General features: G+C 41.0%; 1 protein-coding gene across 2 annotated transcripts; it reads right to left on the bottom strand.

Moving 5' to 3' along the window:
• Positions 1 to 301: 301 nt before the first annotated feature.
• Positions 302 to 11,656, bottom strand: sh3glb1a (SH3-domain GRB2-like endophilin B1a). 2 transcript variants are annotated; one of them, XM_031876719.1, is made up of 9 exons: positions 11,368 to 11,656; positions 10,766 to 10,907; positions 10,086 to 10,214; positions 9,329 to 9,462; positions 8,596 to 8,688; positions 5,033 to 5,122; positions 4,595 to 4,695; positions 3,817 to 4,105; positions 302 to 3,180 (listed from the first exon to the last, which is right to left on the bottom strand). In XM_031876719.1, the coding sequence occupies exons 1-9, from the start codon at positions 11,428 to 11,430 to the stop codon at positions 3,073 to 3,075; spliced, it is 1,149 nt and encodes a 382-aa protein (XP_031732579.1). In that variant the 5' UTR covers positions 11,431 to 11,656; the 3' UTR covers positions 302 to 3,072. The 2 variants fall into 2 exon arrangements, with proteins under 2 accessions (XP_031732579.1, XP_031732580.1); XM_031876720.1 differs by having other exon boundaries at positions 304 to 3,180; positions 3,817 to 4,051; positions 11,368 to 11,645.
• Positions 11,657 to 12,191: the final 535 nt, after the last annotated feature.

The raw sequence follows: 12,191 nt of genomic DNA, 5'->3' as shown, positions 1-12,191 counted from the left end.
GCCCTCGAACAGACTCGTAGCTGTCAAAAGGAATGTAGAACTGCCTGATTTGAAGTAATTTGCGAGTATGAAAAGCCTTGTTCAAGATGAATCACAAAAAACTGTCATTTTGCTTTTTTCCCCTTAACATCAAGTGAACGCCTATTTTAGGATGCCTAAAATGGCAGATGTCAACAAGTATTTTCTGTGCAACATACGAAAGAAAATTAGGACTGATGAAAGAGGAAGTGTTTCTTTCTCAGGATCACTCATCTGATCTGTGAACTGGTTTAAGGCTTACTTTATCTAAGCAAGTGGGGTTATCTTTAGAGAGATAAAGAAAAGTCAGGTTTCAGAATACTGTGCAACTGAAATGTCCACAGCTGAGGTTTTATGAGGTCCAATGTTAGCCGCAAATACATGATTTCGTGGTCTTTACTCTATATTTTTGTTTGGTGTACAAACACTTAAGGATATTTTCCTCCATTGTGCTTTCAGGCTTTACCTTTCAATATCGTACTCTTTTGGAAAATGGTAACACAAGCTACTGTAGGTCAAAGGTTAGTGGTTAATGTGACGCTGATGGCGCATGTCGAAAAAGCAAATTATCCAATGTAAGCTGACGTACAGGCAGCTTCTTAGTCAACAGGCAGTTTGCAAAACTTGACTTCCTCTTAACCCTTCCTGCTCTTATGACAGGCGACGATGGGCGCTTTGCACTGGACTTATTGTTTAGCCAGGAAGCCTTTCATATCAGTTGTTAACCGTGTAACTGCATCAAGACTGCTAAAAGTGACTAATGAAAGCATTTGAGTGTGAAAAAAAACAAGATTTCACTGTATGTTTTACAGGCTCATTTTATTAAGGTCACTGTATAGAGTCTACCCAGAACAGGGTTCCTTGGAAATCTTTTAAATCTGCAAATTAAGAGATTTTGTCAAACTGGGTCAGAGTTTTGAGATGTTTTCTGGTCCACAGCTGCTGGCACTGCAGCATGAAGATCCACTGGGAGTTGTGGAAGTCACAGGGGATCGGGCCAGGAGAGAGCCCAAGACAACTGGGTAGAGGGAATCTACTCTTCTGCTCACCAAATTCTCTTTGAATGAGTCAACATTGAGAAAATATTTTGTGAATCACTTTAAAATAGAGCTGCTTTTGGATGAAGCAAGACAAATCATCAGAAGAATAAGCGTTCATTCAGAGGTGTCATCCATATCATAATAAACAGCCTTTTGATCATGGTGGGCATGACTTCAGTCAAGAGTGCATCTGTTTATCTTCTTTCACATCTCCCACCACTACTGTAGAAACCCTTTGTCGGTGTTAAAATTAAAAACTTTACCGTTTAGACTCAACATTTTCTTTAAGATCTAGAGTAGATTATTGAAGGTTTGACATGAAAGTGCTTTACTGAGAACTAATGAGAAAATGGTTTTGGAAATTGACCTGTAAGAGTACTAAATATAATTATTTTCCTTGAAAATGGTTAATTCCAGTTTCCTCTTGGTTTTTGTCCTACAGTATTAGTATGTTCATGTTTAGTCCTTTAATGACATTTAGCACTATATCACTGGGTCTAAAATGGCAGCTTTCAAAGGTGTTCATGCATTACATGACATTTACTTTCTCTAGCTCAGTAACGTGTCTCAATCTCACATGATTCTGCCAAATTACATTTCTTCAGTTGTATTTAACAGCACAACCAGTTGCTTGCTCTGCCCTCTAGTGGTTCCACTAGGAATCAACAAAAATCAACAATCAAGACGACAGTAAATGCCACATTTTGTTCCCTCACTACTGAAAGTGTGCATGGACACAAATAAAATGAAAACTCAAAACAGACCAGTGTTATTTTCTTATTTTAACTCATCATATTGTATATTTATTTTACAATTGTATGCCATCTTATCAGTTACACACAAAAACAAAAAGCAGCCATGGAATAATATACTTTCATCTCCCAGAATGCAACAAGGCTTTTTTTTTTTCTTTTTCAATGTGAAGTTGAAATGCAGGTTTAAGGGAAACTGATAGTAAGGTAAAAAAGAAAGTGTAAATGTTTTTACTTTAAGGCTTTTTCTTCATGTCGACAATGAACATGTCACTTACTGTGTATTTATGTACAATACACAAGTCAATAATTTAATCAAAGACAACAGCTGTCTTCAGATAAATGAACTTCCACAGAAACGTGGAAATGCTGGTTTCCAATTGTCAATAACTTAAATAGAAGTATTGGGGTTCAATACATGCAGAGGAGACTGAATAGACCGTCTCAATATGGCTGGTGTAGCTGCAAACAAGGCAAATGGTTTCAGAGAGGCCGATTCACTGCGATAGGCACTTAACGATGTCTGGCATGCGAGTTTGGTAACCGCGCGGTTATCAGCAGATAACACTGTCTCTTATTCCGCCTCGCTCTTCAATCAAATGTACTGGAATGTGTTTAAACTCGCTGTCCAGCATAGCTCCATGTGAATAAAGCTGACGAACAATACTTACGATAATGTTTAAAAAATAATAATTCATTCTTTGGATAACCATAACAGCTACTGCACTGTAAGATTATCAATTATAGAATAAGGCTTAATAATCAGCATCACTCTCCAGTTCAAACTGAAGTGCATTTTTGTATTTAAAAAAAAAAAAAAGTGTCTGCTGTATCGCTACTTGAGAAAACTTGCAGTGAGGGAAGAGAAATACAACCCTCACATTAAAAGCATTTATGTCACCATCTGAGCTATATATATCGTAAAAAACAAAACTTTTTTTTTTTTTAAAAAGGTACAGTTTGGGAGATGTTCTGGCACATATTTGCAGATTGCATGGCGTCAAGCACAAAGGCATGGAAGCATGTTATAGAAATGTACTACAGTTGCATACAAACACATCAGGGACTGGGGGTCCGGTTCCTTTCCCTTCTCTCAAATGTATTCACTCCAGCGTGTCTGCTAAAACTGAGACTCCTTTTCATAGAAATATAACTCATTCTAAAATGGCCAAATGGAAAGGAAAGTGAAGCCCGTCCCTGGAACACAATATAAACATGAGATCACAGCTGGTTACAGAGGGCCGGTGGTGGGGTGGGGGGTCTCAGTTAAGCAACTCCAGGTAAGTGATCGGCACTTTGCCCATCTGGTTGCCACGCTCGCCCATCAGCCAGTCTGAATCCATGCCAGGGACGCTGCTGACGACAATCACCTGCAAAGACAGGAGAGGGGGTACATTCTCCGTTTCTATTACAAACGTTACTCTGGACCATTTGTCAAGGCACATTACTGACATAGCAGAAGCTCTCACGTCAGTACAATTCGTTGCACTCATCCACTTTACTTACAATTTTCCATTCGTCAAAGACACCAAATGTATGAACTGCTTGGTTACCAATCCCTGTTATTATCAAAAGTCAGTTCGGCAAGGGCAGACTGGAAAATGTGCCTGAATGCGAGTATTAGGGTGAATGAGGTAATGCTGGTTCATTGTTAGTCAAACGCTGGCTCGTCATGGACCGTTCGGTGCTTTTCCAGGAAAAGGGAGTGGCTGATGTTCCGCTACTGTACAGGAACTGCTCCACTGCAGTTTGGTTTCAGACTCCCAGGCTTCCCAATTTTGTTAGTTTAATATAAAAAAAAAAAAAAAAAGGTTGATTCTAATATTAAAATGAAACTGGAAAATAATCTACAATAAAAGACAAAAAAATGGAAACAAGTAAGAGTTGATGAATATGGAAACGTGCAAAAAAACCCAGCTTCTTAAAATGTGTGTGTTTCACTCCTTGTTGACAGTTTCTCTCCGCGGTGATGAGAGAGAATGGAGCAATGATTATCTCAGACTCACCTCATCAGCCAGCAGGGAAAGCTCGCTGCTGCTGGCAGCATCGTAGTCGTAGAGCACTCGGGCTTTGCGGCTGCCGTTGGAGCTACGCAGCTCATTGAATCCGCCCGACACCGTGGAGCTGCTGCGGCCCGCGGACACACTGGGCAGGGAGGCCGACACCGGGATGGTGGGCACCGAGTTGCTGGCCCCGCCCGACACTGACGATTGGTTGTTGTTGGAGAATGTGGAGGGGAAACTGGCAGGAGGAAGGGGGTGATGAACACTGGCAACTGCAGACTGCTGTGCCACCCTGCAGCAGAGCTGGGTGATTACATGTTCTGCACTGATGCAGTAGATTATTTACCAGTCACATCTTTAGGCTCCCTCTCCCCCTGTATGAATTAGATAAAGCTGACTTCTCGGTGACCTCATCCCTGATTAAGTATTAGTCACTTTCAACAGAAAAGAGAAAAGTTAATGTAACTCTACTTGAACTACTTAATCACAAAAAGGATGAGATCATTCAACATCAATACTTTTGTTTACAGAAAGAGTTTCTAAAAGTAAGACAATAAAATAACTTGCTGCTCCCTGCATTAACACTATATTAATACTACTCATTTTGAAATGAGCACTGCAGGTCCTGTTTGGAAAGTACTGAGATGAGTAATGATTCTTGTATCTCAGAACAAAAGCTGTCTTCTATGTGACATTACAGAACAACTGCCCTCTAATGTAGTGCGATGCCAGTGAGCTTAGTTGAATGAAGAATGGATAAACGGTAACAGTGGTGTTTCACCTGCCCAGCTGCTTTTGGAGATCCACCATGTACTGGTAACACTGTGCGTAGTACGTAGACTGGGCCTCCACAAAGTCATTCAAGCAGCGTAGGTGATGTGCCTGGTAATGCACAAGGAGAGAAGAATACTGAGACTTTCACTGGTTTGTATCAAACTTTTTTTAACTCACATGGTATAAAAAGGAGAGTTCAATAGATTTCTTAGCTTAATTATTCTTGTATTTAAAGTTAGATATGCATCATTCTAGAACAAACATTTTGTCATCTTTTAAATGGCAGCTCTACCCACTTCACGCACCAAAATCGGTATTCATGGCAAAAACCAGCAGCACGACAACTACATCCCTAAATGCTATTGGTTTAACGACTGAGTGATGATTAAAGCAGACGACTGAGAGAGGAGAGGAGGGTGTGGGTGTGCCGGGCTGGGCTACGTACGTGGGTGCTGCTGACGCCTTCTAGCAGCAGCCGGGTGATCTCTGCCTGCCGGTCAAACTCACTCTGGGTCATCCTCAACTCCTGCTCTGCCTGAGAACCAAGAACCAAAAGTAGACATTTAGAGAGCAACATCACCGTTCCACCGGTGATTGGAGAAATGACAATGATGATCCAAGGGAGCAAAAATCAAGTCCACTGTTCTTATCATTTATGGCTGTAACCACAATGCTTTACAGAGCGAAGAACAGACATATGGCTTAAAAGTAAGAGTGAATGAACATGCATCAGACTAACAAATTGGTTTGCTGATATTCTCTTTTTGAAAGGCTATATTATCTGTATTTGAGTGAAGTTTATGTCCCGTGGTATCTAATATGGAAATAATCACAATCATTTAAGCTGAATATCAACATTTACCACCTGTTAGTCCATAAAAATGCATTAAACAAAATGAACAGTCAACCACAAGAGAAGATAAAGCCAGAGTCTGTATATGTGCATATGACAGGATATGGCTTCAGCAGGTCAAGACCAGAGAGGACAGAGGCCCATCAAGGACAAACGGGGAAAAGGACAACTAAACATGATGTTTCTGTCCTCGTATTGAGCCAAAGGATTCCATGACAGTCTTGTGGAACAATGGTTTGTCGAGACTCTCTAAAGTCCAGTAAACATATGGTCTGGAGCTGAGACTGACGGGGACAATGGCCGTACTGTCCTGAACGTCCTGAACCCTCTACAGAGAGAACATGGACAGCGTTTGGTTCTTGTGGGACTCGTCTACAAGGATCTCCATGAGATACGACGGTACGTGTCATGGAGGAGATACAGAAAGCTACGGGCAGCAGCTGTTCACACTGCTACCAGGGGGTTTGGTGTGTGTGTGTGCGCGTTCAATTCAAAGATAGCTCCAACATTCCACTCACCTCTGTCACTTCCTCTGCTCACATCTGCTGCTTTGCGTTGTGAAAACAGTGACACAGTAGTTAGAGCTACAGCTGCTGCACGGCCGCCGCCAACACACAACACATCCTCACACTCGGTGTGTGTTTGTGCGAGGGCGAGACGGCGGCGTGCTTTCACAAAAAAACCACACTCTGTAGATGCTAAGAGGACGGTGACAATGTAGCACAGACATGTTTCTCATCCCTCGGCATTCACACAGCCAAACCACCTTGGTGTGATGGGTGTAACACCCGCCACACCAAGACTAATGGTGTGAATAAGCTGACACTGTTGATACAACACACCTTTGTTTCTATGGATTAAAGCCACTAGACAACCCTTCTGTTTGGAAAAGCTAGATGCTTAAAATGAGCATGTTGACAAGCCACAGGGATAACATGGCTCGGAATAGGCCAAAGGAATCACAGTAATGGATGGAAGTTGGGCTCACTGGGTCTCATCTAGATAGTTTCAAAAGCCACTCATTTACTCAAGACTGCAGCCAAATAGCTTTGCTGGGATGTTGCCCAGCGCTGTAATGTCCATCCAGGAGTCTGACATTACATCATATTGTCTCGTGATTCTTGTAGTTCTATAATATCAGCAGCTTAGTTGGGTATTTGCCTCTTCTCTTTTCTCACTGGCGTTCTACTCTTGATGCACGAGGGGAAATGCTAGAGATATCATCTTCAGACATTGTTATCTGGAAGACGGTCTCGCAAAACAAAGTCAGACCCTTCAAGTGCCAGTGTGAATCAAATGAAGGTTTCTTTTTGCAACTAGACATGTAGATGAAAAGCTGCAGGTCAGCAGGACTCTTGATTTTTCACTAGAAAACGTCATGCATCATCTTTGTAGTGTTATATATCGTGACATGCATCAAGATATACAACACTACGAATGCAGCAGTCGGTGAATACATCATATTAAAGCTTTATCGGACAATTAGCAAAGCTCAGCATCACTCTGTAACACCAATGTTTGCTCTTGTAAAACCATCAGCTGATCACATCATGTCATTTCTAACTTTCATTTAGTCCTGCATAATAACCTTCAGTATGTGAAGCTTTTGGAAAATATGGTGTGTCAAAGTCAGGAGGCTAATGTCATTTGAATGTGTGAATAGTAGTGCTGGGCAAGTTAACGCGTTATTATCGCGTTAACGCATTCATTAATTAACGCCAACAATTATTTTATCGCGCGTTAACGCAGGTTTTTTAAAATGTATTATTGAGCGGACATTTTTAACACAAGAACTGGGCAGCGAGCGGTGAACATCTGTGTTTGTGTGGTGTCACTTCCTGCTGCTGCGCTGCGCTGTGTAATATGTATAATAATAATTTAGTTATCGCTACTGAGAATTTAACAAACATAAAAAACATGACGTAGATAGGTTTGCAGTTTTCAAGGTGTATATTTCAAATTGCATCTCTTACACACACGAAAATAAAGTTGTGAACACCGGCTGAATATCTATTATCAGAATCATAACTATTATAACTGCTACTGTGTAAAGGGAATACTGCTGTTAAAAAGCACCTTATTTGTTTAAAGTGTTTGCAAACCAAATGTTATTGCATTTTTGTTCATATAGCAGTACTTTTAAAATAAAAGTGCGCAATACACTACTTTTGAATTTATTATTGAACTTTGTGCATAACAATGCGATTAATCGCAAAAAAAATCATGTGATCAAAAATTGTAATCGTTGCCCAGCACTAATATACCGTATATATATTTAATCAACATCATTAGATCTTTTCTGCTGATTTGTATAATATTAACTTTACTATGTCAGCATCTTTGGCACAAACATTTCTGAATGTTCAATCTTATCTCATGCTACAAGCTGTGAACATTAATGAATTAGGCTGCAGCTTATTTAGAATTTGAAATAGGTTCACCAAGAGGTTGGAAAGACATCAGATTACAGTGAGTGAATTCAATACAGGATTCAGACTGAATAAAATGCATAAACCCAAAACTTTAGGAGCCTAAAAAGACTTTGTTGACTCCATGTTGTTTGAAAAGTGATGCATTTTGCAGCGCATGCTGTTTGTTGCATCTCTGAAGCACAATGCTGTCTTTGAGGTCCCAAATATGCATAAGGTTTCACAATTCTTTAGTGATCTCCTAGTTACGTCAGTTTGCCCCTGCCTCTTATGAATATAGCGTTTTAAAACATTCTTTTTTTCTTTTAAGGACACTAGTGCCCGTGAACAAATGTGAGCAGCAAAGAAAAAGAGAAACCCAGATGTCAGAAGAAAAAAGGGGAGACCATAGCAAGAAAACAACTGTCCAGAAAAAGGGAAGTCTGAAGTTCCCAGAGCTGCTCATGTGACTGTGTTGAAGTCACAAGAGACACAATGATCAGCTTCATGTTGTGTAACTCGGTGTGGCAGTCATGACTTGTGCGACTTCAGACAGAGGGGCAGTAGGATATATACGCACAGACAGCTTTTCTTCCTCTCAAAGGAAATTGCCTAATGCTTTTAGAGAATATAGAATTCACTAACAGTGTTCATTAATCAGTATTAAAATGACCGAAAGGCATCCAGATGCATGGATGATGATGATGATGATGATGACGATGTGTGTGTGTGTGTGTGTGCACTTACCGCAGCTCTAGCATCAGCCATCCTGGCTTTCTTTAGCCTGGTTTTAGCTGCATCCAAATCCAAACGTTTCACCTGCAGTAGCTTCTTCTCTTTCTGGACACAAAACACAATAAAACAGAAATCTTAGGCCTGTGCACGTTTTGCAGATGACATGGCGTGCATCTGCTGTCGTCCCTTACTTTATGATAGAGGGTAGAATGAATTAATGTTGGGATTCCTAATAGAACCGCACGTTTAATGTGCAGGATTTTTGGAGGTCTTGATTAAAAGGTCTAATGGGGAGAAGTAACAGCAACCTCTTCTATAGCAGCTTCACGATGGTCAGCTGCAGAAAAGCTTCGACTCTGAGCTACAGGAAGTGGTGTGTTTGCATTAACTAAAACTGAATGGCAGCTTCGTGGGGCTGATATTAATGATGATGTAATGACCTCAACCCCACATTGCTGAGTCCTCCTAAGTACAAGTCTTTCTAATGTTTTTTAATCAACTTCACTAAACAATTAGAAACCTTTGATAATGTATAGATAATTATCTTTTAGTCTAACTTCTTAACTGAACTGAGGACACAGGAGTTCAATATGATTTCTGATTATTAATGCTGCAAATTAGAAAGGGACCGTCATCAAGACACTCCTCTACAGCCACTAGTGCTGAGAGTCAGTTCCATATAAAAGTTCAAAGTTCAGTGAAAAGCGAAAATGATTTAAGACCCGTAGCCAGCAGTCCAACTCACCAGGATGGTTTTGAAGTCTCCCTCTAAGAAGTTCCTGAAAGGTGTCAGGAAGTTGATGGCGGCACTTTGGATCAACTCCCGTTCGGCCCCGCCAATCTGCTTCTCCGTCTCACCACATTTTATCAGAGCATTTCCTGTAACGGTCAGCAGCACACAAACAAACATTCACTCCCAACATAGCACTGGACGGCATAATGTGGCACCGCAGTCTAAAAGGTAAGGCCTGAACTCGTCTGTTTAAGACACAGAGGCCTGTGGATATGCACAAAAGCAAGAAGCTGCATCTGCCGTGACTGAGGAATGACACTGACCACGAAAGACTGTTGCAGGGGATTGAGGTGATGTTTAGCATCATAACAGAAGAAAGTTCTCCACAAACTGTCAAAAAGACTCAAAGTCTACACTTGACAGAATAATCTAAACCATTTTATGCGAAGTGATGTGCTTTACTGAATTTACCAGATTGTAAGTTTTACTGATCAAAAAAAATCTCATTGTGTAAATATGTTACGTACCCTACAATATATCAGTATTGAGGTATTTGGTCAAAAATATCGTGGTATTTAATTTTCTCTATATCGCCCAGCCCTATTTTCAATCATTTTATGCTCTATAAATTAGGAAATATTGTGGGGGAGGATTGTGTTTGTCAACCAACAACATGAATCATATAAAAAATAAAATGAAGTTGCTATTAGCCACAGCCAAAGTTGACCAGAATACAAGTCGCAGTATGTCGCTCAGTGTTATCGCTCACCGTAGGCAGTGCCAGGACCAAATTCACCACCCGACTCAATCATGGACTGACCCAGCAGGTCATGGTTGTTCATTCGCGTAGGAGCTTTTTTCTCCAGTTTCTCGTACACAAACTCTTCTAGCCGGACATCTGCAGATTGCAAACAAGAAAACTTAATTAACAAAAGTCATAAGACCGCCAAATGTAGGCGGCTGCCTTGAGGACAGAGAGTCCAAACAGCCTGCTTTACATTTGTAAACTAAAAGAGAGGCTCTCATAATGACAAGAAAATGTTAGCACATCACATGGATGAACGTTGACATCAGTCAGCATTTCTGTGGCATGTTGTTTGGATGTACATTAGGAAAAAAAGAAGAACAAATCCAGTTAAAAAAATATCACAGGACTGTAATCACCAGCTGGTCTGTCTGTGTTTGTCATGCCCCAGCATCATGGTGTGAACGGAGGAGGATGCACAGCTGAACTTACAGACTTCATAGACACCCTACCTACTGATGTATGCCAAACACCACCTCAGAGACATTAAGCATGGCTTTTATGTGACCCTTGCAAACATGGAAATCCAGGCATCTTCTGGTTCAACGAGCTTCGCTTGAGTGTAGCATGCTATCATTTATCAACACATATAAACTAGTTTATCAGTCCAGTCAAGTTCACCCCAGAGTCAACAGTGGTCTTACTTGGGTTGGGCTGCAGTAAGACTTCCGTCTGCTTCATAATCCTTTCTGTCCATAGCTTGGTGTTCTCAGCTCTGACCAACAGGTTCTCCAGATGAGCATCCAGCTCTGTCTTTTCAGCCTGGCCAAGTTTCTCTTCTGTAAACTGGAAAAAAGAAAATATCCGGTTACAGTGTCCACATAACCTTTCGCATGTGGGCGTCATGCGAGGAATGTTTGTAGGAAAGTGCCAACATGCGTTAGAAAGTTGGACGGAGTAACCAAAGAAATAAACGTTAACGGTATCTGCTTAGCTAACGCTAAATGTTGATGGCTCTATCTAACGTTAATGGTTTCTGCGGCCTGCTTTGATGGTTGTATTGGAATACGGTAGTGTTAGCTATAATAGAGACTGGGATGTCGCGGGTACTATTTAAACAACAGTCATGTAACTGCAGACAACTTTTAAGGATATAACATTGTCTCTCAGATGACATGCAATACAATAACAGCCACAGGAGAGTTAAGCTAGCTGCTTAGCATGGGAGCTAACGCTACCTGACTGATTAGACTAGCAGCTAACGTTGGTTAGCAACAACTTCCACAAACTAGACGGTCAAACTTACTTGTACCGCACGGCTTAGGAAAGTACCGGCGTCTGCGGCTAACCGCTTTACATTAAAATCCATGGCACCGCGGGGGTAATAAGCACTTAAAACAACAGCTAGCTTGTCTCACAGTCAAACTGCCATCCCTATACGCTTTAGCAACTTTTTTTTTTGTCGGAGTTCCACCCAGCTGTTGGTCCTGACAAAGATAATGTACGGACAAGATACTTCACGTCTACACCCGTATCTGACAGCTGAGAGAAAAGCTCGCGCTTGCGCATATCGTCACACGACAAAAAGGGAAAGGTGACAGCAGAAAATGATGTCAATACATTGAAACAACTCAAGATTTAGTCAGTAATACGTGTTGCTGTTGTTTTTGGTCGACTGCCCCGCAAATACCCGCAATACCCTGGGCTTGTAAGAAACAACTTTTATCTGCGTAATATTTTCATGATACATGGGAGTGCTAACGGATTTTGTCCAGTTGATTGTCCCAGCATCTTTGACAATGGTTAAGAGGTCGACGCGCTCTGCTGTGCTTAGTTGTATGTTAATGAAAAGTCGCTGCCATTAGGCTAATCTTTTGTTGCATTCATGTCATGCGGAAATACAGGAATCGTGTTACGATTAAAGCGGAACAAGAAGTTGTGAAAATAAGAGGGAAAATCGAAATGTTCCACAATAACAGCATAATCAAGATGTGACCTTTGTGAACAGAGAGACAGTTCAAAGTGAAGTTAATGCTATGGAAAAAGTGATCTAATTCATATTCACACGTTAGAAAATGAAAGGACATATAAAGGAGTAATTTCACTCTACACTTCTATGTGGAGGAGGAG

This window comes from Anarrhichthys ocellatus, unplaced genomic scaffold (assembly GCF_004355925.1).
Source record: "Anarrhichthys ocellatus isolate YVR2014 unplaced genomic scaffold, GSC_Weel_1.0 scaffold113, whole genome shotgun sequence".
Lineage (NCBI taxonomy): Eukaryota > Metazoa > Chordata > Actinopteri > Perciformes > Anarhichadidae > Anarrhichthys > Anarrhichthys ocellatus.
Note: the sequence above shows the minus strand (reverse complement) of the source record. Positions and strands in the feature narration are given on the sequence as shown.